General features: G+C 33.4%; 7 protein-coding genes across 8 annotated transcripts; 3 read left to right on the forward strand and 4 right to left on the reverse strand.

Annotated features, from left to right (window-relative positions):
* The first annotated feature begins 1,235 nt into the window (after nucleotides 1-1,235).
* LOC149486076 (SOSS complex subunit C homolog B) lies at nucleotides 1,236-1,929 on the forward strand. The gene is made up of 3 exons (XM_089699386.1): nucleotides 1,236-1,448; nucleotides 1,538-1,701; nucleotides 1,774-1,929. Exons 1-3 carry the CDS (start codon nucleotides 1,418-1,420, stop codon nucleotides 1,927-1,929), a joined length of 351 nt encoding a protein of 116 aa, XP_089555512.1. The 5' UTR covers nucleotides 1,236-1,417.
* A 2-nt stretch (nucleotides 1,930-1,931) lies between these two features.
* On the forward strand, nucleotides 1,932-3,247 carry Mettl5 (Methyltransferase like 5). The gene is made up of 4 exons (XM_089699384.1): nucleotides 1,932-2,066; nucleotides 2,184-2,398; nucleotides 2,670-2,810; nucleotides 3,002-3,247. Exons 1-4 carry the CDS (start codon nucleotides 1,932-1,934, stop codon nucleotides 3,147-3,149), a joined length of 639 nt encoding a protein of 212 aa, XP_089555510.1. The 3' UTR covers nucleotides 3,150-3,247.
* Aldh7A1 (aldehyde dehydrogenase 7 family member A1) lies at nucleotides 3,192-9,882 on the reverse strand. The gene is made up of 8 exons (XM_089699382.1): nucleotides 9,300-9,882; nucleotides 8,186-8,402; nucleotides 6,968-7,185; nucleotides 6,323-6,538; nucleotides 5,518-5,697; nucleotides 5,004-5,186; nucleotides 4,464-4,670; nucleotides 3,192-4,006 (listed from the first exon to the last, which is right to left on the reverse strand). The coding sequence occupies exons 1-8, from the start codon at nucleotides 9,471-9,473 to the stop codon at nucleotides 3,788-3,790; spliced, it is 1,614 nt and encodes a 537-aa protein (XP_089555508.1). The 5' UTR covers nucleotides 9,474-9,882; the 3' UTR covers nucleotides 3,192-3,787.
* A 508-nt stretch (nucleotides 9,883-10,390) lies between these two features.
* Nucleotides 10,391-12,423, reverse strand: LOC149486079 (synaptic plasticity regulator PANTS). Its single transcript, XM_089699385.1, has 3 exons — nucleotides 12,073-12,423; nucleotides 11,588-11,752; nucleotides 10,391-11,083 (listed from the first exon to the last, which is right to left on the reverse strand). The coding sequence occupies exons 1-3, from the start codon at nucleotides 12,208-12,210 to the stop codon at nucleotides 10,853-10,855; spliced, it is 534 nt and encodes a 177-aa protein (XP_089555511.1). The 5' UTR covers nucleotides 12,211-12,423; the 3' UTR covers nucleotides 10,391-10,852.
* A 320-nt stretch (nucleotides 12,424-12,743) lies between these two features.
* LOC149486080 (peroxisomal targeting signal 1 receptor-like) lies at nucleotides 12,744-15,044 on the forward strand. The gene has a single exon (XM_089699389.1). The coding sequence runs from the start codon at nucleotides 12,950-12,952 to the stop codon at nucleotides 14,549-14,551; it is 1,602 nt and encodes a 533-aa protein (XP_089555515.1). The 5' UTR covers nucleotides 12,744-12,949; the 3' UTR covers nucleotides 14,552-15,044.
* Nucleotides 14,970-17,389, reverse strand: LOC149486081 (putative tRNA (uracil-O(2)-)-methyltransferase). 2 transcript variants are annotated; one of them, XM_089699387.1, is made up of 4 exons: nucleotides 16,834-17,389; nucleotides 16,573-16,757; nucleotides 15,985-16,218; nucleotides 14,974-15,909 (listed from the first exon to the last, which is right to left on the reverse strand). In XM_089699387.1, exons 1-4 carry the CDS (start codon nucleotides 17,300-17,302, stop codon nucleotides 15,064-15,066), a joined length of 1,734 nt encoding a protein of 577 aa, XP_089555513.1. In that variant the 5' UTR covers nucleotides 17,303-17,389; the 3' UTR covers nucleotides 14,974-15,063. The 2 variants fall into 2 exon arrangements, with proteins under 2 accessions (XP_089555514.1, XP_089555513.1); XM_089699388.1 differs by lacking the exon at nucleotides 15,985-16,218 and having other exon boundaries at nucleotides 14,970-15,909.
* Nucleotides 17,390-17,469: 80 nt separating this feature from the next.
* Nucleotides 17,470-18,347, reverse strand: LOC149486082 (uncharacterized). Its single transcript, XM_089698685.1, has 2 exons — nucleotides 17,836-18,347; nucleotides 17,470-17,485 (listed from the first exon to the last, which is right to left on the reverse strand). Exons 1-2 carry the CDS (start codon nucleotides 18,345-18,347, stop codon nucleotides 17,470-17,472), a joined length of 528 nt encoding a protein of 175 aa, XP_089554811.1.
* Between the last annotated feature and the right edge of the window lie 1,329 nt (nucleotides 18,348-19,676).

The following is a 19,676-nucleotide window of genomic DNA, read 5'->3' on the forward strand; positions in this document are numbered from 1 at the left end:
ACAGAAAGAAGTCCAGTTTTTTAAGGTTGTTCCTAAAAATATGTTGACATAAGTATAACGGTGAGTTAGGTAATTCCGAATGTAGGTATGTAACTATTGGTTGATTAAACAATATCAAGTATTATTAAACATGTGATTAAACTTGTATATTTGCATACAACACCTTCACGATACTCATAAAAAAACGATGCTCTGAATCGTGGGCTAGCTAGCCATGGGCTCAGGGTGGGGCAACAGAAATAATGCGTATTGTGTAACTAGCAAATATACCCAAAGTCATATCCCGGTCTTCGAACCTCAAAAGGAAACCCATAAAGGATCACTTTGTTGTGCGTCCGTCTGCCTGTTTGTCAAAAAAGACCCAAACAGTTCTCAGGAACGCGTGACGGTATCAAGCTGAAATTAATACTGAATACTAGTCTACCGTCTTTTGGAGATGTGAAAAATCAAACTAAACCAACAATCAAACGTTTTTGCGAAATTCGCATGTCGCAAGGAATCAAAACCCAATTAGGCTAGTAGTTTAATTTTTTCACTGCTTCAAGGGCCCGCAGTCGATATTAATTTAAGCATGATACCAGCAGCCAGCTTACAAGCTAACAGCACGTGTTCCTGAGATAAAGGGTCTTGACAGGCGGACAACCACAAGTAGTTCTATAAGGGTTCTTTCTGTTCTTCCTTTTGTTTTGGTTGGCCTAAAATATGGTTGGGGCTACTATACACACATAAACAAAGTCTAGGGATACTTTGTATTACATCAAATATATTGATCTATGGAGAATTAGAATTATAGCTCATTTTAAGCTTTAAGGTCTTTAATAAAAAATAAAAACACTTCCTGATTTCTTTTAATTTTCAAAATTTAATTAACTGGGGTAACTATATCATTTTAAAACCAAGAAAAAGTACACAAATAAATTAAAAAGTCTGTTTATTTATTTATAAATCTTGTAATCTAAGAGAAAAAACAACTATGTACAACAAAACATACCTCTTTTTAACCGACTTCAAAAAAAAGGAGGAGGTTATCAATTCGGCAGGTATACTATATTTTTTTATGTAACTATGTACACCAATTACAAAAGAATATACTTATAATAGTTATTTATAATATTCTTTATAATTCTATATTAACTTTGAATCTGTTATTTTATTTAGCGTAAGTAGTACTTGACTCTACGACTTAGCGTGCGTTTAATGAAACGCCCGGTTCAATGGTAAATGGCATGGTCGCACTCGTTACGTCAAGCCAAGACGCCAACTGTCAATGTCAAATTTCGACTTAGTAAACAATAGTCAATAACTACAAAATTCAATATTTTTACAATTTATGATTATTTTACATTAAATCAAGCAATTTTACTTCAAGAGCATAATTAATCTTGTAATTGACATATCTTACTAAGCCAATAATTAGATGGCGTTTCCTCAGCCAAATGCACAAAGAGGTTACAATTGAATTCGAGAATTATTTTAATAAATGGAATATTTTTAATTGAATTAAATTGTCTTTAATTAATATATCTATATGCTACAGAGTTGACAAATAGAAAAATTTTGGAGGAACTACAATTGAAAAAGCAGATGCTATTGAAGCAAGGTGCTGTAGCTCCACTCACTGCCACCACGATATCTCTAACACAACCGAATCCCGTAAGCCAGTTGCCTATGTGTTCAATACCACCACTATCGGCAACTGCTGTAAGTATGATCCCTATTTAGTGTATTAATATCTGTAGATAATTAATATTCATGACTTTTTTTTCTTTATAGGGCTTTCCTCAATTACCAGAGGCAAACATAGTAAATACAAGCCACAGGGCAGCTTTACAACACGCAAACGCAACATCCTGTGGATATTTTGTGTCTCAGGATTCCTCTTTTGGCAATCAAATATTACCAGTGCTGCCCAGATTTGATAATAAGTAACCATGTCAGCCACTATGAAATTAAAGACGTTGGAGGGACATTTGATGTCGTTATCAGGGTTTTCTGAGCCTAAACTTGAATTTGAACAATATGAAACTCCGGCACATATTGCTGCAGTGGCTCTGTATACAATTCAGGTAACTATTTAATAGATAAAGTGGAACTCAAATAATTTTACAATTTACAAAAATAGTTAGTTCATTTATCAATGAAAGTATTCACTTATACATAATTTATTGCATGCATGTTTTCAGACTCAATTTGAAGCTCTAGAAAATAAACTGATATTGGATGCTGGTTGTGGACCAGGGATGCTATCTATAGGAGCCTCAATGCTTGGTGCAGGGGCTGTCTTATCTGTGGACATTGATGATGATGCTTTAGATGTGCTTTCTGAAAATGTTGAAGATATGGAAGTTGACAATGTTGATATACTTCAGTGTGATTTTCTCAACCCTGATATGTACAGGTACATTTATAGAAGTCACTTGAATGATAACTTAAAATTAAATTTTTAAATAATTAGCCTATTGTTTTCAAGGAGAAATAGTATTTTGTCTTTTTGTAAAATCTAATCTCAGGAACTGGTCCGCTTTGAAAAATTCTTTCGGTGTTAGATAGCTCATTTATCGAGGAAGGCTATATATCATCACGACTAACAGGAGCGGAGTCACAAGGGTTACTTAAATTGTAAATTGAAAATAATTTATTTTATATAGATATGTATAAATTTGTTTCAGATGGAAAAACTACTTTGACACAGTATTAATGAATCCACCCTTTGGCACAAAGAACAATGCAGGAATAGATATGAAGTTCCTCAAAATGGGGTTGGATCTTAGTAGCGATAGTGTCTATTCCATGCATAAATCTACAACGAGGTATGAGAGAAAATTTTGATTTATTTATTATTTCACTGAATTGTGCAGCATAGTTTAGGGCTTACAGCTTAAAACAGTTTATATTATAGCTAACTTAATCAGGCAATTTAATTAATATCCTAGCCTATTTATCAAACTGTGCCATTATGAAATGACTAATACATTTTTAAAATTTTCAAAAAAAATTTCAGGTCACACATTCAAAAGAAAATCAAAGAATGGGGTGTTAAAGGCAGTGTAGTGGCAGAACTTAGATACAATTTGCAATCTATGTATAAATTCCATAAACATCAGTCAAAAGATATTGCTGTAGATCTTTGGAGGTTACATCATTCTTAATTCAGAAGCAATGGAATTGGAAGATCAATTAAATAAAACCACTTTTGTATTGTACATGAAATATATTTGAAAAATAAAGTTCTTATATCAAATTTTTACATATTGCAGTTTTCTTTTAATTTAGAGTAGAATTGAGTAATAATTGTGATTTCTTAGTTGCTAAATATTCATATTACAATTTTTTTTCTTGGACTATTATTTATAAAGAATAATTTACATACACAACGAATTCACGGTTTGTTTACGATAACATAGTTCTTAGATACCTAATCATAAAAAATGACATAAATTACATAATAATTAACAGGTATATAAAAAAAATATTTTGATTTGGATTTTGGCAACCTAGTATTCATTTAAAAGCATGGTTTTATTAAATATGTATTCTGTAAATACGTGGTAATACAATAAAATGTCTTTTTGCATCTGAAATAATTGCTTCTCATTTGAGAAGTATGGTATTCAATGCTTAGGAAACTTTTCGAATGTATTCACAGTAAATTATGTGCACATTTATTCACATATTTAAAGAATATATATTATTTTATATTATACAGTTATTTCTTATATTGATCGATCACTCTTCTCTTTTGTACATCAACACTCATCCCCAAACTTTTTCAATCATCACTTATCCCCTACTCATCGCCAAACTTGATATTCTGCGCCAATTTAATAGCGCCAGAATAATTAATAGTAACAGTGGATCGTCTCATATAGCTCTTCCACGAGTCGGCCCCGCACTCGCGGCCGCCGCCCGTGGCCTTCTCGCCGCCGAACGCGCCGCCCACTTCCGCGCCGTTGGTCGGAATGTTCACGTTTACTATACCGCAGTCGGAACCGAGTGGGCCTATCCACTGTAGGATATAAATTAGTATTAATGACAGTTTTTTTTCCCCCCAATTTTTTGTTGGAGCATAATTTTTAAATATTCGCTGTAACTATGTGTTATTTAAAAAAATACATATTGTTATGTACAAATAGATAACGTTAACGCTTTTATTGTAAAGTTTAATAATTTGAAGAACTCATGGGAAGTCAGAAACATCAAGTTAAAATCATGAGAGCGACGTTTCGTTCATAACATAAATGATAATGCATTCTAGTCAGTGTTGTACCTAATGTAACTCGAATTTTCGCAATACAGAATACAATTTTATCGACATAATTATCATACTTATAATTTTAATTCCTTAGTAAATTGAAATGTAATAAGCAAAAAAAAAAGTTTAAATGTTAGGTACTCTTAATAACATTATAAGTATTAATATTCAACTAGCCTCAAAATTAAAAAAAAAAATATTATGAACATACCTTGAACACATCAGCCAAGTTCTCAGTAAACAAGCTAGACGACAATCCCTGTTCCACTTCATTGTTATACTTAATACCAGTATCTAAGTCAGGAATCTCAATACAATAGACGATAGGAGCAAAACATTCAGATTTGACGAGCGGCGAGTCGTGGGGCAGACCCGTGATTATGGTCGGCTCTACGAAGAAACCTTCGCGTTTGATCACCTAGAAATCACAAAAATAAGGGTTTTAAATTTTATTATAAATTGATATGCTGGTAATTGATGTGATATTAATGTATTTTATAAGAAAAAATCTCGAAGCTCTTTTTAACGAATGCTACTTTTTTCATGTAAGACATCCCGAGTCAGCAAAATCCCAATTTAGTTAACAGGTTTCGGTAACAATTCATTAAATGTGTAAAATGATTTATATTTCTGTGCATCCTGTACAAACCAAATGGTATTTTCTACAAAATTTGAGCTAAAAGTTATACTTTATTGAATAAGAAGATTTTTTTACAGGCAAGTATTTTGAAAAAAAAAGATGTTTTCGTACCTTTCCTCCAAACTCCACAGTACCGCCCTGTTTCTTAGCTTCCTCCACAGTCTTCAAGTAGGCGTCAACAGCGGCGGACGTGTGCAGCGGACCGATCAACGTCTCGCTCTCTAGCGGGTCGCCGATTCTGCTCACTACGCTTGCAAATGCCTTCTTTAGCTTGGATACCACTTCACCGTATACCTGTTGAAGCATAATTAATTTTTATAATAACCAAAACTAAAAAAAAAGTATATGAGTACAGCTAGATAATGAATAAATAAAATAAAAATTATTTATTAAAACATTTAATTCTAATTAATTACTTAATTATTACCAATATCTTTCACACACAAAGATTTCTGTACAAATAAGCTAAGAACAACTGTAAAAATTAAGGCCACCAACCAATTCATAACCTTGTCAAGCGTTGCTTAACCTGCTTTTTTTGAAGTCAGATGAAATGGACCAATAATTTAAGACAATCTTAAGACATTTTATGCATAAATGTCTCCAAAAAAATACCAATACGCACCTTTTTATGTATCAACAGTCGTCTCGTAGTAGTGCACCTCTGTCCCGCAGTTCCCGCGCACGCGAATAACGCCGCGTTCAATAACAACTGCAGATTTGCGTCCGAGTTGACTACGATCGCATTGTTCCCGCCCAACTCGAGGAGGTGGCGACCGAAACGCTTCTGCACTTCTACGCCCACCTGAATTATAATAATATGGCTTGGATATTATCTTTAGTTTAGTTTTATTGATAGAGTAAAAGGAGTAATTTATTGGAAAAATCTTATACACTTGACACTTCTCACTTTTTCATAATCTCACATTATTTTTACACGCTTTATATTAGCTTCACCTGTATGTTTGTTTGTTTGTAACCGACTTCTTTGGGCGCGATTTTGACCCACTTTAAACGGCCAGATTTCGTTCAAACTTTGTAGATTTATTGAGGACCGATGACAATACACTAATTTGATAAAATTTTCTATTTTTTAGTTCGGTTTTCTATAAAAAGCGTGTTTTTTAGTTTTTTTAAACTATTATTATTATGTAGGTATGGTAACACAATAAAGAACATTATGACATCAGAATCTTTCTTGAATTCTTAGAGGCAGGAGGCATCTGCAACGTGAAGTGCTTTCACGCGATAAAAGTACTACTTAAAATTTTTCGAATATTAACTGCTTGATAAGAATTTCATAAATTAGTTAGCTACATTAAATTCGAAAGCGACAAAGTTCATTTACTATTACTTTTTGGATCAAATTGATATATTTGACTCTACCGAAATATCTTTTCCCATGAACAAACATAAAATTATAAACCTACCTGTTGACCAACAGCAGTACTGCCAGTGAAGGAAACCAGTTTCATCCTAGGGTCTTGCACCAGTTGTTGACCAATGTCCTTCCCGCCCACACACAGAGAAGCCACGGCTCCAGGGATGTTGTTCTTGACCAGAACACTCTCTACGATTTTAGTGACGGCAACTGCAGTGAGGGGTGTGGTGTCTGATGGCTTCCATACGCTCACGTCTCCACAGACCTATAAGGTTTTATTAACATTTTTATGTGTTCTTCTGGATCTACTTTAATAGTTTTGAAAATGGATTCAAATTGTCAATTATAAATTTAATGTTATCAAATGTTGGTAAAGTTAAATAGACTGTGTTAGGTACTGCCATCATGCGTTATCGTGTAATCGTGATAATGTGCAAATTGAGATGGGAGTAATCAATGCACAGCTAAAATGCTGGAATCAACAGCTATTCTAAGAAAGACTCTAGTTAGAAAGACAATCCTAATTATTTTGAAAGCAAAAAAAAGCAATACGGATTGTGATTTCTTTTTAAATAGAAAAAAAATCACATTCTTATAGCATTTGAATGCTATAAAACTATACTATGTCAAGAAATTCAAATGCATATAAGCATTACTGAACACAGAAAATTTAGTCAAAGCAAGCTAAAATTACCATAGCAATAGCGCTATTCCATCCAAACACAGCCACGGGGAAGTTAAACGCCGTGATGATGCCGATAGCGCCCAGCGGGTTCCACTTCTCGATGAGCACGTGTCCGGGACGCTCGGACGGGAAGATTGTTCCCGGGAGCGTCCGGGATAGACCTAGCGCGAGGTCACACACGTGAATGTATTCTACCACCTCGCCGATCGCTTCGGGGAGGATTTTACCTGGAAAATTGTGTGAATTTGCTATATTTGTGTGAAAAGTTATTAATGAACATTGTGTAATTTTAAAATTAGAAGTTATATAAAATGTAAATTGATTTTTTTTTGTAGACGAAGAATTTGTGTAATTTTTAACGTTATTTTAAATGAATCTGAATGGATGAATTCAAAACGATCGAAAAAAATGTTTTTTCGTTAAAATTTAAATGTTTATTTATCAATATTAATTTAGAATATATGCTATGTAATTAGCATATTCTAAATTGATAACAAGGAGTAATATTATGTGTGTAAATAAACTGTATGCAATGTTAAATATAGTTTCTAAAGTGCAATGCCTTCTTACGTAGCTACATGCTCAGAGAGTACATAATGATTTGCTCGTCGCTCCATTATTTATTTACTGATAAATACAGAGTTTAGTTATGAAGTTTATATGTACATTTCAATTTACAAACAGTTTACATCATAAACTAATGGTATATTTAGAATATACAAATACGACCGTAAACATAATGTAATGTTACAAATATAATGTTATGAATTATGATGTCTTATCAATAAACTTAGTTCTATAATAATTAATATCTATGTCATTTTGTTATAACGATGTGTACATGCATTCAGCAAAGTGTATGTTTACATTGGTCTTTTGACTGACTAGTGTTATCTGTTTTAATTCATATTGTCTGTAGGTACATTTGAGGACTAAAAATAAATCCATAAAAATCCAATTAAATTTTCACTAAGATGTTCTTTTCTAGATAAATATAAATCCAATTAAATTTTCACTAAGATGTTCTTTTCTAAGCCCTTAAACATGGCAATACGAAAGCCAGGTAACTGCCCTACTCGTGTAGGCGTTGTAGTCGTAGTCGTATACGATAATATTATCTTAGATACGGCAGCTGATGTGGCCCTTCTTAATTAAATACATGTTGCAGGATTGGAAGCCCTAGGCACTACGTGCATCCTACCCCACCCTACTTAAACACAAACCCACCCATTTCCAGCGCCACCAGCTGTCCCAGCGGCTGCAGCTTCTCCCGCAGCGCGTCCCCGATCTGTCGCACGATCTCGCCGCGCGCGGGCGCCGGCAGCTCCGCCCACTCGCGCCATGCTGCCTCTGCAGATTGCGCACATGACTCGTAGTCTGACGATGTCGCGCTTTGTACTTCTGCTATTACCTTGCCGTTGGCTGGACTGAATGATTGGATCACCTGGGGATTATAAATATTTACATCGAGATTCGAAGATATCAGCCTGGGTCTCTGTATAAAGGGATTCGAAAGAAGCTTCTTGTATTCGTAGAATAAAGGAGGTCTAAAATTAAAGGAGTTTAAAAGCTTAATGATTTTTTATTTAACTACGCACCACCTGGCACCTACTCGAAGCAGAAGTTCTCAGCAAATTCTAAAACGCCACTACTACTAATATGTAACACATATACTTAAGACCAGCAAATTAAAAAAAAATTAAACAATTTTTTTTTGTAAATAACTATAGGTTTTCATAAGAATAAAATAATGTTGAATAAATACCGATAGTACGGTTACAGAATATAGAAATAGTTATCTATTATGTACTTTTTTTACTGTTCGGTATTTTTTTACTTTATTGTAAAGATATCTCCAGCTCTACAAATCTATTATTAATGCCTTACAGGGGAGATATTTAACCGATAAGATAGTGGGATTAAAAAAATAATGATTTCATCAACATAGCTCGTGTTAGTTTAGACTCAGAATTCAAAATCCTAGCCATAGTTACTACTGATAATGAATCGATAATTATAATTTATTATTTGATAATATTAAGAATTATTTAATCAATTGTTCCAATTTATTTTCACGACCAAGGTCAGTAGGTATAGTAACGAATTTATACATGGTAAAAATCTCAGAATAACATGATTTGGGAATATCTAAAACAAACAAGTTTTAATCATATGTTTATCACTTAAATTAATAAATTATCAAGAGATTATACAATATACCAACTCATTAATCATAACAAAAAATGGGTATTTTTGGTTCATACCCAAAATATGCCTGAATGTGTAGGTATCGATAATTTTAGTGAAGAATGCATTTACACGAAAAAAAATTAATGTTTACCTGTCCATTAGCTTTCCACTTTCCATTATACACGCCGACATTTGTTTTCTCCAGTCCCAAGTCCTTTAAAAAGGAGTATTTAGGGTCCTCGATGAGGTAAGATGCGTTTCTGGCCATTGGCACTCGTAGATGCAATCGCACAGTAGGTAAAGTACGGGAAAGGATTCGATTCATCGGAGAAATTCACTCGACTGTGGCTAATTACACGAGCGAAGCGGCCGAACAAACAGATAAAACTATCTTATTTGTAAGCAATTACACCCGTTGTGTGCGCCTTATCACGTCGATAGCGATAACTTCGTTGCTGGGTCAGAAAAAATATTTCCAATCAATGATCGAATTAATAATTCAATAATAATGCACATATTGAAATATGTACCATATTTTAGTTTTTACTCACATGAGGATATGTGAGATGATTATATTTGTATTAGGTACTTATATGTGTTTACTGTGTATGATATTTGTATGTGTTATCACTACATAGTATTTTAAAACAAAGTCACTTTCTCTGTCCAGATGTATGCTTAAATCTTTAAAACTACGCAACGGATTTTGATGCGGTTTTTTTTAATAGATAGAGTGATTCAAGAAAAAAATTGTCGTTGTTTTCCTGAACGCAAAATTCTAGCTTCGTAAAATGTAAGCATGGTGTATGAAAAAAATAATTTCACAAAACAAAACTTAGTCTCTACTACAAATCATCATTTCACATTTAAAATATTTCTCCTCAATAATTAAATAAATATTCAGGACAATTTTCAAACTCCACCCAGGGTGATGTTTTGGTGCATTGTAATTTCGACTTTAATTCATCCATATAAGGTGAATTTAGTATGACAAGCAAGCTAAAATTTTAAATAAACTGTAAATTTTATTAATAGACCTTAAAATAATAGTAATAAGCTTGATTTCAGTTTCTGTGTTTTAGGAGCTGCGGTGGTTTCAGTTTTGACTGGTTTCCCCACCTCCTCTTCTCTTTCGAGCTAAATAGGCGCCTATTGTGTGCGGACATTTTTATTATTCTAGTTGTTATAAATGATATAATACTTTGCTATAAAAATAATATTTATAAATAAATAAAACTCAAAAGAACTAATAAATTATATTATAATTAGCTTATAATACATTGTACCTAGGCATTCACACATAACATGACTACAAAAATTACACAAACATTGTGTAATTTTTAAAACTATACAATATACATACATATTAAGATTTGTTATTAGTTATTACTCTATTCCTTGATATCACAATATAGAGGTATAACAAGAGAACTGGCAGTCTGATTTCTAAAACCAAAACTTATTATATTTTGATTTGTTTTTGTAGATGTTTAGAACTTTATCTGCAAGTTCATAGACAAATATTTACCAAATAGAAGAGACAAACAATTTCAGCATTGCAGCACCCACCTCCAAAGATTACAATAAACAACAGTTTACTGAATAATAATAAAAACAAAGAGAAACAAATATAACTTACAAGAAGGAGGTTCCTACAAAAATGTTATTGTTCATAATTGTTTTAAATTATCTCTTCTATTTGGCTTACATAATTGTGCAGGAACTTTCTTTCTCTTCAGGTTGATTGTCTGTCCCTTCTCTTATTTCATGTGCTCTCTTTGCTAGGTATGTGTTTTCGTCTCTCTTAGCCATCCACTCAGGTAGAGGAGCTGACCAGTCTTCGGGCGGCGCATCTCGTTTTTTCCAAATATCATTTCGATAATGGGCCCTTAATCTGGACATTCTTCTGTCCTTTTCACTTTTTATTAACGCTGACTGGAATCGGAAAATCATTATAAAAATTAATAAAGCAATAGGGTAGAAATGTTACACAGACATAAGAAATATTTATGTTTTAGAATAAGGACATCTTATGTTATAAAATTTAAAACATTGTATAGTATACAAACTTGAATTTTAAATATGTTTTATTCATTATATTATTTATCCAAACACTGCTAATACTATATGTACTTACAGTGAATTTGGTGTCACAGGTAGGCAGTGCTTGTGATTTAATAAATTTTTGACATTTACAAATATCTCATATTTTGTGTTTGTATGATTTCGTACAGTATGATTCAAAATTAATGGCAGCTCAGAACATCGTACGATCCAATGTGCAGAAAACAATTTTAGGTTTTAGCAGGACGTTAAGGGACCTGTGCGCAGTGTAAGGGACTTGCACCTGCACCTAACTTCCGAACTGCCATTAAGTTTGAATCGAACTGTAACATAAAACATATGATAAAAATTAAAAATACAATGAAATAAACTTACTGCCGCCTTTTTATCCTCATTCTCTACCCATTTACAACAATTATCATAATCTCTTTTCCACTGATTACAGTCTAGTGTTTCCCCATATATAAAGTACTGATGAAATCGTGCTCGGAAGCTTGTACATTCATCATACTCGTCACTGTATACTTCACAATCTCTAATCTGTAATTATAATCATATATTTATATCACCTATGTGCTTTCTTCAAGCTACATGGTCTTATAAATCATTAGAATTATAGCAATATCAATATTAAATATTAAAATATTCTTGTAAACTATACTGTTGACAATATTTCAATTATAGTGTAGGTAATCATTGAGAGTAAAGCGATAGAAGTAAAATATCAGTTATGATAGAAAATAGATAAGTATGAGCTGTATGAGCTAGTATAGTTAATCCTCAATGAATTTTCTCATTCCTGTTTAATTCGAAAATGTATTTATTTGTTCAGGACTTAATATTGTAATAATTGTACTTACAAGGTATTTCTCTTCTATATTTTCTTCGATATCATTCTCAGTATCAGCTTCTGAAGGACTCGTTTCATCTTTCATGACTCTGTTTCCTTCCTCTGATACATTTTTAGTCTCTGAACCATCATTCGCTTGAGCCATCATATTTAAAAATTTTCCTTCAGTAATTTTTCATTCAGAAATTTCAATTTAAAGATGAGGAGTTTAAAATATTTTGTTACATAACCTCTATATGGTTACTTACAATACTTTGTTATGTATTTGTTAATCCTCTTGTACGGCAAGATTTTATAAATAATTTTTTTATCCTTAACTTTGTTTTTTTTTTTATTTTTATCATTAATTTCTTGTGAATAAAAGTCTGTAAACTAATTTGTTCATCAAGCTGCAAGCAAAACACAAAAATTAATTTCAAATTTCACACTTAAATTTGACATTGACAGCATCACAGCATGGTCACAGAGTATAAAATAGAAATAGGTAATAAAAAAAATCTTGTTGAACATTATAATGTAATACCTACAAACATCCTACAGGCGACTAACCCATTATAGCAGAATTATAAATTTTTGTGACTGAATGTTAATTCTAAAATTTATAGTGTTTATATCAAATTGCAAATAATGGATGATAGCGATATATATCGTTCTGAAACACAGACATCTAGTAGGAATTGACATTGACGAGTGACATCATAAATGTCATTCTATCGAGATCAATAAAATGAAATGTTTATCAAAAACTACATTAATTATTATTTTCCCCATTTGATAGTGTTCGTTTTACTCACTGAACGTGACCTCATAAATTGTGCGTAGTGTTATTTGTGACAAAGCACATTGTATTGAAGTAATAATTATTGTGGAATCATAACAAATTAAAAATGTCTTTAAATAAGCTCGTTGGGGGTGACTGTGGTGGAAATAATTCGCTCGTCCAACTGTCAAATATTGTTAGCCGAGATGCACCTCAATCACTATCACAAGCGGATAGATTTGTAAATGAATTCGTCGCTCAAAACTCACAGATGCCACAAACATTCAATATGAACGCCCTACTTAGAAATATCCCTGAAGTTGAACAAATTCACAAAGGTTCTCGAATGCAATCAGGAAATCAAATGTCGAATGTAAGGTCCAATGCACAATCTGCATGGTTACCAGGTTCATCCTCTATAATAACAGGTCCTACTATGATAAGACAATTTCATGTGGCGCAACTTCCCATGCACATGCCTCAGACATCTTCTAATGTACAAATACAGTATATAAATGAATCAGAAATTGAAGCTACTGCTGATCCTGATGTTCGTGCTAAGGCTCAAGAATATGTTGATAGTGTTAAGGAAGATGATGAGCAGGCATATAATCAATTTATGTCCTTTATGAAAAGAATAAGTGCAGGCGAGCTCAACTTAGGAGATACATCTGAAAGTGAACAGAGGAACATGAGTCGGGATGCCATTGTTGATGAAATGGCTCAAAAATACAAAGATGAGTGGTCAAAACTTAGTGATGTGAATGATTACTGGAACACTGAGAGTGCTAATGGTATTGCTGAAGAATATGCCTTTACTGAAGGGAATGTGATGTTAGAAAATAAAAGTGCTTTAGAATTAGGTAAGGAAAGATTAAAAATGGGTGATGTACCTGGAGCAGTGTTATGCTTTGAAGCTGCTGCTCAGCAACAGCCAGATTCTGCTGAAGCATGGTTTTTACTTGGAACAACTCAGGCTGAAAATGAACAAGACCCACTTGCTATAACTGCTTTGAAGAAATCTCTTGCAATTGATCCACGTCAATTGGAAGCATACATTACATTAGCTGCAGCTTACACTAATGAAAATATGCCCAAATTCGCATATTTAGCATTGGCTAATTGGCTTAAAGGTAGTCCTAAATATAGTGACTTGTATCCTCAAGATATGAATCCTGAGGAAATGAATTTAAAGCAATTGGAGGCATATGTGATGTCATTATACTTAAAAGCAGCACAATTAAATCCTTCACAAATTGACCCTGATATTCAAAATGCTCTGGGAGTAATATTTAATGCAAACCAGGAGTATGATAAAGCTGTTGATTGTTTCAAAACAGCCCTAATGGTTGCTCCTGAAAATGCAAAACTGTGGAATAGACTTGGAGCAACTTTAGCTAATAGTGAAAGATCAGAAGAAGCTGTGGATGCTTACCAGCAAGCCTTAAACTTAGAACCAGGATTCATCAGAGCAAGATACAATGTAGGAATCACATGCATGAACTTAAAAGCACACAAGGAAGCAGCTGAACATTTTTTGGTTGCACTTAATCAGCAATATAAGGCAAAAGACATGTATCCTGATACTTCCTCAGTGGACACTAGTTCCTCAACCATATGGACCACCCTGAGGATGGTTTGTTCATACATGGGTGAGCATGATGCTGCAAAATTAGTTGATGAGAGGAATTTGACTGAACTAAATAAGTTTTTCAATGTGGATGCATAAGGTAATTTGGTAATATGATATGAATACCTTGTTGTTGGCTAAATTATGGCAAACTTATCACACTGATGTAATAATTTCATATCTTATATGTATAAATGATTAAATTAAACTTGTTATCCATTAATATGAAATTCTGTGCAGGGAAGATATTATTTAAGATTTTATATGGTTATGTTTATCAGGTGACTATTAAAACTTAATCATAATAATATATTGACATTTGGTGATTGTCTTTATCAATGAGGGACTTGGTGTAATAACATTTGTTATCAAATAATTATGTAAGTTTCATTTAATAAGGATGCATTTGAAATCCAATAATGTAAAGGAAATGTGTGTATGATTTATACTTAAACTCAAAATTGTTTAAGTACATAACATATTATTAATTATTATAAATAGTTTGTTATTGGTTATATATTTTGTATATAAGTGGTGATAATTTATGAGAATTCTTTGTTAAAAGTCTGGGTTAATAAATCAATTATTTGAATATTTTCTTTTATTTATTATTATGTTAAAACATGTAAAAAGCTGCAAACTTTGGCATCTAAAGGGCATCCTTGTGGATGATTATCAAAGAACCAGCACCTCTTTATCTGCATCTTGATATTTTTATCCTTATTTTTCTTTTTCATAGATTTGTTTACTTCATCAATTGTTTTTGGATATCTAAACTGAACTTTACCATTTATAATTTGAAATATATGATGATTATTTTTTAACAGAGTCTGTATACCACCACATTCTGATTTGAGCATTTTTAACATATCATCTGGTATAAGTTTTACAATATCAGATATTTCTATTTGTTTCCCTGTGCTCCAACTTGAATTGAATTCATAATCTTTCAACATATGGCTGGTTACATATTTTATTATAGAGTCAATTACAGTTTTATCAATTTGAGTACAATTTCTTACTCTTTCCACCTTCTCCCTTGTTTTAAACTCTTTTGCTTCTTCATTATTTCTTAATGCTACATCAAGAAATTTCTGGATACAGTCACAGTGGGCACTATATTCAGTTTCTGCATATATTCTTTGTTGACCAATAAGACTTATTCTTTTGGTACTAGGAATTTTAAGTCTATCAAATTGTGTTTGAAATCCAAAATCATCACAGAGGGATTTAATGTACTCTAAATATTCAGTATATTGACTTTTAGAAGAATCATGTCTTTTATATTTAGTTCCATCAAAGTTGAAGGCGCAGCAGGGGAGCAGGAAGAATCTACACTTATATGAACTGCAAGCTGCAATCACTGGTATCCAGGGCGTAAGTTCATCTGAGTGATTGCCAATTATCCATGTGGCTTCTGGAAAACTATATATATCTGATGGTGTGATGGTTTTTTCCTGAAACAAAAAAAAATCCAATAAACTGATTCTAATGTTAAATTGCAAAGAATCGTGATAGGGTATGGAACACACCTCTAGTTTTATATTTTTTGGGTACATATCCCAAATTTTTCTTTTACGGACATCAACACCAGTACCACTATGACCTTCCATTGTAAGTATGTACACCAATAATCCATTTCCGCAGCCAACATCAATGAAATATTGTTTTTCTTCAGTATTACACTCCCATAACAGTAAGAGGTATGTTGCTATTGCAATGTCTTCGTATACAAATTTAGCAGGATCTGTACATTCAGGCCATATCTTAAAATAAATTTGATAATAATTTTCTTTACCTTGCTTTATAAAGACAAACAATTCAACTTGTTAAAAAGACTTTAAAAATAAATAAAATATAGAATCTAGGTATATCCGTGACTAAAAAAATTCCTTTTAAAAAATGTAGAAACATTTTTCACCTTTTTTATATTTGTAATTCCACTTGGTATTAGTTTAATACATTATTCGTTTAATACTTGTGTTCAATTTCGTTCCAAGCCTATACAATAACAAAAATTTGATTGAAATAGGGGGAAAATAAAAAAATAACATGGAAATACAAAGGTAGTAAAAATGAAAACTATTTATTTTTAAATTAAGAAATTGTGCTTTTCTCACCTTTACTAATTCTTTCCCATATTTGATTTTTAAGTCATTATATTTAACATAATATTTGTCTGTATCTATTAAGCTCAACGATTCAGTACACATGCTTTTTGATTTATCATTGTCAGTTTCCTCTGCCCATTTTACGATTTGTTTTAATACTACATCTTTCAACCATAATGTAGATTTTGAATTACCTAAAAACAGTATGATTTATTTTATTTATTATGGTATTGTATTTAAACAAATATAAATAATAAATTTAAATCTCACCAGAATAAGTTTTCAATACTAATTTCTTATTCTTGAGCGTAAAACTATATGGAAAGTTAGGGCATATGTTTTGTTCAGCTTCTTTGCATGTAACATCGTAAAAATGTATATTAGCATTGTCTTCATCAAGGACAACTAACTGATATGCATGGTTATCTTCATAACATTTAGGGAACAGTTCTATTATAATTAATTCTAATTCAGAGTTAGGGCTTTGGTCTGACGAATTGTTGCATTCAATAGAATGTAGTTCGTTAAAAAAGTTCACAACATTACAACTATCATCAAGTTTCAAATTTTGCAAAGCCGTATGCAAAGAATCTTGTTTAAATATACAATTTTTTGTTTCTAATATCTTACTTCCCCATACTCTTTTATTTACTACATGGGGTTTCTTGAATAAAATTTGGACCGATGCCCAAAAGGATACTTTTGATAAATCTATGTCTAATTCAATTTCTTGAATCATTACTTTATAGTCACTAAACTTATTAGAATAATAATTTATTAGGTTTTAACAAACTTCTTGTTTTTATATCTATCTACACCAAATCCACTCATACGTTCGCGGTTCGTCACGAACACTGTCAATCTCACTGTCATTTGTCAATGTGTCAAATTACAGCTGATAAATGCTTATACTCTGTAGATCCTGTACATATGCACTTTTTTTTTATTTTATTTTTTTATTGGTAATAGGGAAGCGCTTGACCACAATCTCGCCTGATGTTAAGCTGAGATGTGGTCTAAGATGGAGCGCGCTTCCCTAGAAAGTACCTGTTCACTCTACGCTTGAAGACCCCCATATTGTACTCGTCGGGGAACACAGACTCAGGAAGCATGTTCCAGTCCCTCGCGGTTCGGATAAAGAATGTGGAACCGAACCGCTTAGTCCGGGTACATGGAACGTCCACCATATGGCGATGCCTAGAGTCTGTGCGCCTCGACGATCGGTGAAAGAACGGGGATGGCGGAACGAGATCGTGCAGTTCCGCAGCGCACTCTCCAAAGTGTATCCGATAGAAGACCGATAAGCTGGCCACTCTGCGGCGGTGACCGAGGCTCTGGAGCTTTTTGCCTACTAGGTCATCGTCGTTTATAAGCCTCTTGGCACGCCTCTCTATCGCCTCAAGCGCCTCCAGCTGGTACTTGGCGGAACCGTCCCACAGGTGAGAACAGTATTCCATGCAAGATCGGACTTGTGCTTGATAAAGGTTGAGCAACTGTCCCGGGCTGAAATACTGTCTCACCTTCAGCTTCGCCACAATTGAAAACTTTTTTGAGGCTACTTGGGCTTTTGATTCAATGAAGGAACCAAAGTTCAGAGTAGGCGTTAAGGTGATACCAAGAAGCTCGAGGTGGTTAGTTATCGGCACGGACACACCTTGGAAATTTGGAGTCAGGTGGAATGGACTCCGTTTAGCGGAGAATAGACACGCCTGGGTCTTAGACGCATTGAACTTGACCAGATTGGCATCGCCCCAGTCGGAGACCGCCTGTAAGGACAAGTTCATGCGGTCAACCACTGCACTGAAGAAAAACCTGTTTCCTGTACAAATTAGAAACTTGTGCTAACACAAGTTCTCTTTTATTACAAGCAGTTCCATTTTATTGATAAGATAATTTTAATTGGAATGATTCAGATAATCATATTAATTGTTTAGATATTAACCATTTACCACACGTTTGAAATAGGCTTTTCAATTCGTCTAAGGGCGTTTCAGAAAGAAAGCTGGAAACTTATAAGCGCTTACCGGCGCTTATCAGCGCTGGTAACCCGCGCAGGAAAATATATGAACACGCGCCGATAAGCGCTGATCGGCGCCGACAAGCTTCAACACGCGCTGGTCAGCGCTGGGCGCTGCCATATAAAATTTGTATTGGCCTGCTTCAACCTGCTTCCTTTGTGTAGAACGAACCAGCGCTGACATGCGCCGGTAAGCGCTTATAAAGCGTCTTATTCACGGTCAATCCCCGACGTACGTCGGCTCAAGGCCGCGGTGCTGGATGTATCCTACTGACGATCGTGCGCGCATCAAGCATGGCTAGGGTTGCCAACTTTTATTTGAAGAAATAGAGTATATCTGATTTTAAAGGAGGTAAATAAAGAGTAAATAAATATTTTTAAAAATGTATTTTTTTGTACTTTTTGCAGTAACTAAGAATTTTTCATTATTTTTAAATGAATTATATGAATCCAAACATTCCAAATCTAAATTTATATATTTCAAGAGCTCATTTTTAATTAATTTTTAATGAAGCTCGGTTTCTCTCTTCCCGCCACTTCACATTCATGACCGAAAAGACTCTTTCAGTAAATGCTAAAGTGACGGGAACAGAGAGTATATAGCTAATCATTTTTTTTTAAACAAACAAATTCGTCAAGATATTTTTTTAAATAAATTGCCATTTTTCTGCAGTGGACTTTTGCATAAAATCTGTGTTATTCAACAATTCGCCTTGGAGTTCTTTTAAAATAATAACTTCTGAATATAAACTGTCCATGTGTACAAGGTTGATCCAAAAGTAATGATAATTGGGATTTCCTGTGTACATAAAAATCAAAAATAACCGTTTCTTGCTTGCTCATGTACTCACTAAGTTATCACAAAAAAATCATATCAATAGGCCACGTTTCCAAGTATTTACATTAATTTCTGTTGGCAACACTAATCTGCTGTACGTCCGCGCTATTCACTGTCCATCTGCACGACGTTCGCGGTGGTGGGGGTGCTTGCTGGATGAAAAGTTGGTCGTGCACATCCAGCAAGATAATAATAATAATTATTGACGTACGTCAACGCTATTCACTGTCGTTTTGCGTCGTGCATCGTGTATGACCT

Source organism: Colias philodice, chromosome 9 (genome assembly GCF_061535455.1).
Source record: "Colias philodice isolate Cphi_HAF_F1 chromosome 9, ilColPhil1 Martin Lab GWU primary, whole genome shotgun sequence".
Classification (NCBI taxonomy): Eukaryota; Metazoa; Arthropoda; class Insecta; order Lepidoptera; family Pieridae; genus Colias; species Colias philodice.

Bases quoted from the DNA above. Each gene is read 5' to 3' on its own strand.
- LOC149486076 (XM_089699386.1), top strand. From the start codon at position 1,418: ATGGCGTTTCCTCAGCCAAATGCACAAAGAG. The intron at 1,449-1,537 runs GTTACAATTGAA...TATATGCTACAG, and splicing joins TCAGCCAAATGCACAAAGAG to AGTTGACAAATAGAAAAATT. The intron at 1,702-1,773 runs GTAAGTATGATC...TTTTCTTTATAG, and splicing joins CACCACTATCGGCAACTGCT to GGCTTTCCTCAATTACCAGA.
- Mettl5 (XM_089699384.1), top strand. From the start codon at position 1,932: ATGTCAGCCACTATGAAATTAAAGACGTTGGAGGGACATTTGATGTCG. The intron at 2,067-2,183 runs GTAACTATTTAA...GCATGTTTTCAG, and splicing joins TGGCTCTGTATACAATTCAG to ACTCAATTTGAAGCTCTAGA. The intron at 2,811-3,001 runs GTATGAGAGAAA...AAAAAATTTCAG, and splicing joins ATGCATAAATCTACAACGAG to GTCACACATTCAAAAGAAAA.
- Aldh7A1 (XM_089699382.1), bottom strand. From the start codon at position 9,473: ATGAATCGAATCCTTTCCCGTACTTTACCTACTGTGCGATTGCATCTA. The intron at 7,186-8,185 runs GTGGGTTTGTGT...ACAATTTTCCAG, and splicing joins GCTGGTGGCGCTGGAAATGG to GTAAAATCCTCCCCGAAGCG. The intron at 6,539-6,967 runs GTAATTTTAGCT...AAAACCTTATAG, and splicing joins GGAATAGCGCTATTGCTATG to GTCTGTGGAGACGTGAGCGT.
- LOC149486079 (XM_089699385.1), bottom strand. From the start codon at position 12,210: ATGATGGCTCAAGCGAATGATGGTTCAGAGACTAAAAATGTATCAGAG. The intron at 11,753-12,072 runs GTAAGTACAATT...TTATAATTACAG, and splicing joins ATATAGAAGAGAAATACCTT to ATTAGAGATTGTGAAGTATA. The intron at 11,084-11,587 runs GTAAGTTTATTT...TTCCGATTCCAG, and splicing joins ATGAGGATAAAAAGGCGGCA to TCAGCGTTAATAAAAAGTGA.
- LOC149486080 (XM_089699389.1), top strand. From the start codon at position 12,950: ATGTCTTTAAATAAGCTCGTTGGGGGTGACTGTGGTGGAAATAATTCG.
- LOC149486081 (XM_089699387.1), bottom strand. From the start codon at position 17,302: ATGATTCAAGAAATTGAATTAGACATAGATTTATCAAAAGTATCCTTT. The intron at 16,219-16,572 runs GTGAGAAAAGCA...ATTTATTTTAAG, and splicing joins ATGGGAAAGAATTAGTAAAG to ATATGGCCTGAATGTACAGA. The intron at 15,910-15,984 runs GTGTGTTCCATA...TTTTTGTTTCAG, and splicing joins CAAAAAATATAAAACTAGAG to GAAAAAACCATCACACCATC.
- LOC149486082 (XM_089698685.1), bottom strand. From the start codon at position 18,347: ATGAACTTGTCCTTACAGGCGGTCTCCGACTGGGGCGATGCCAATCTG.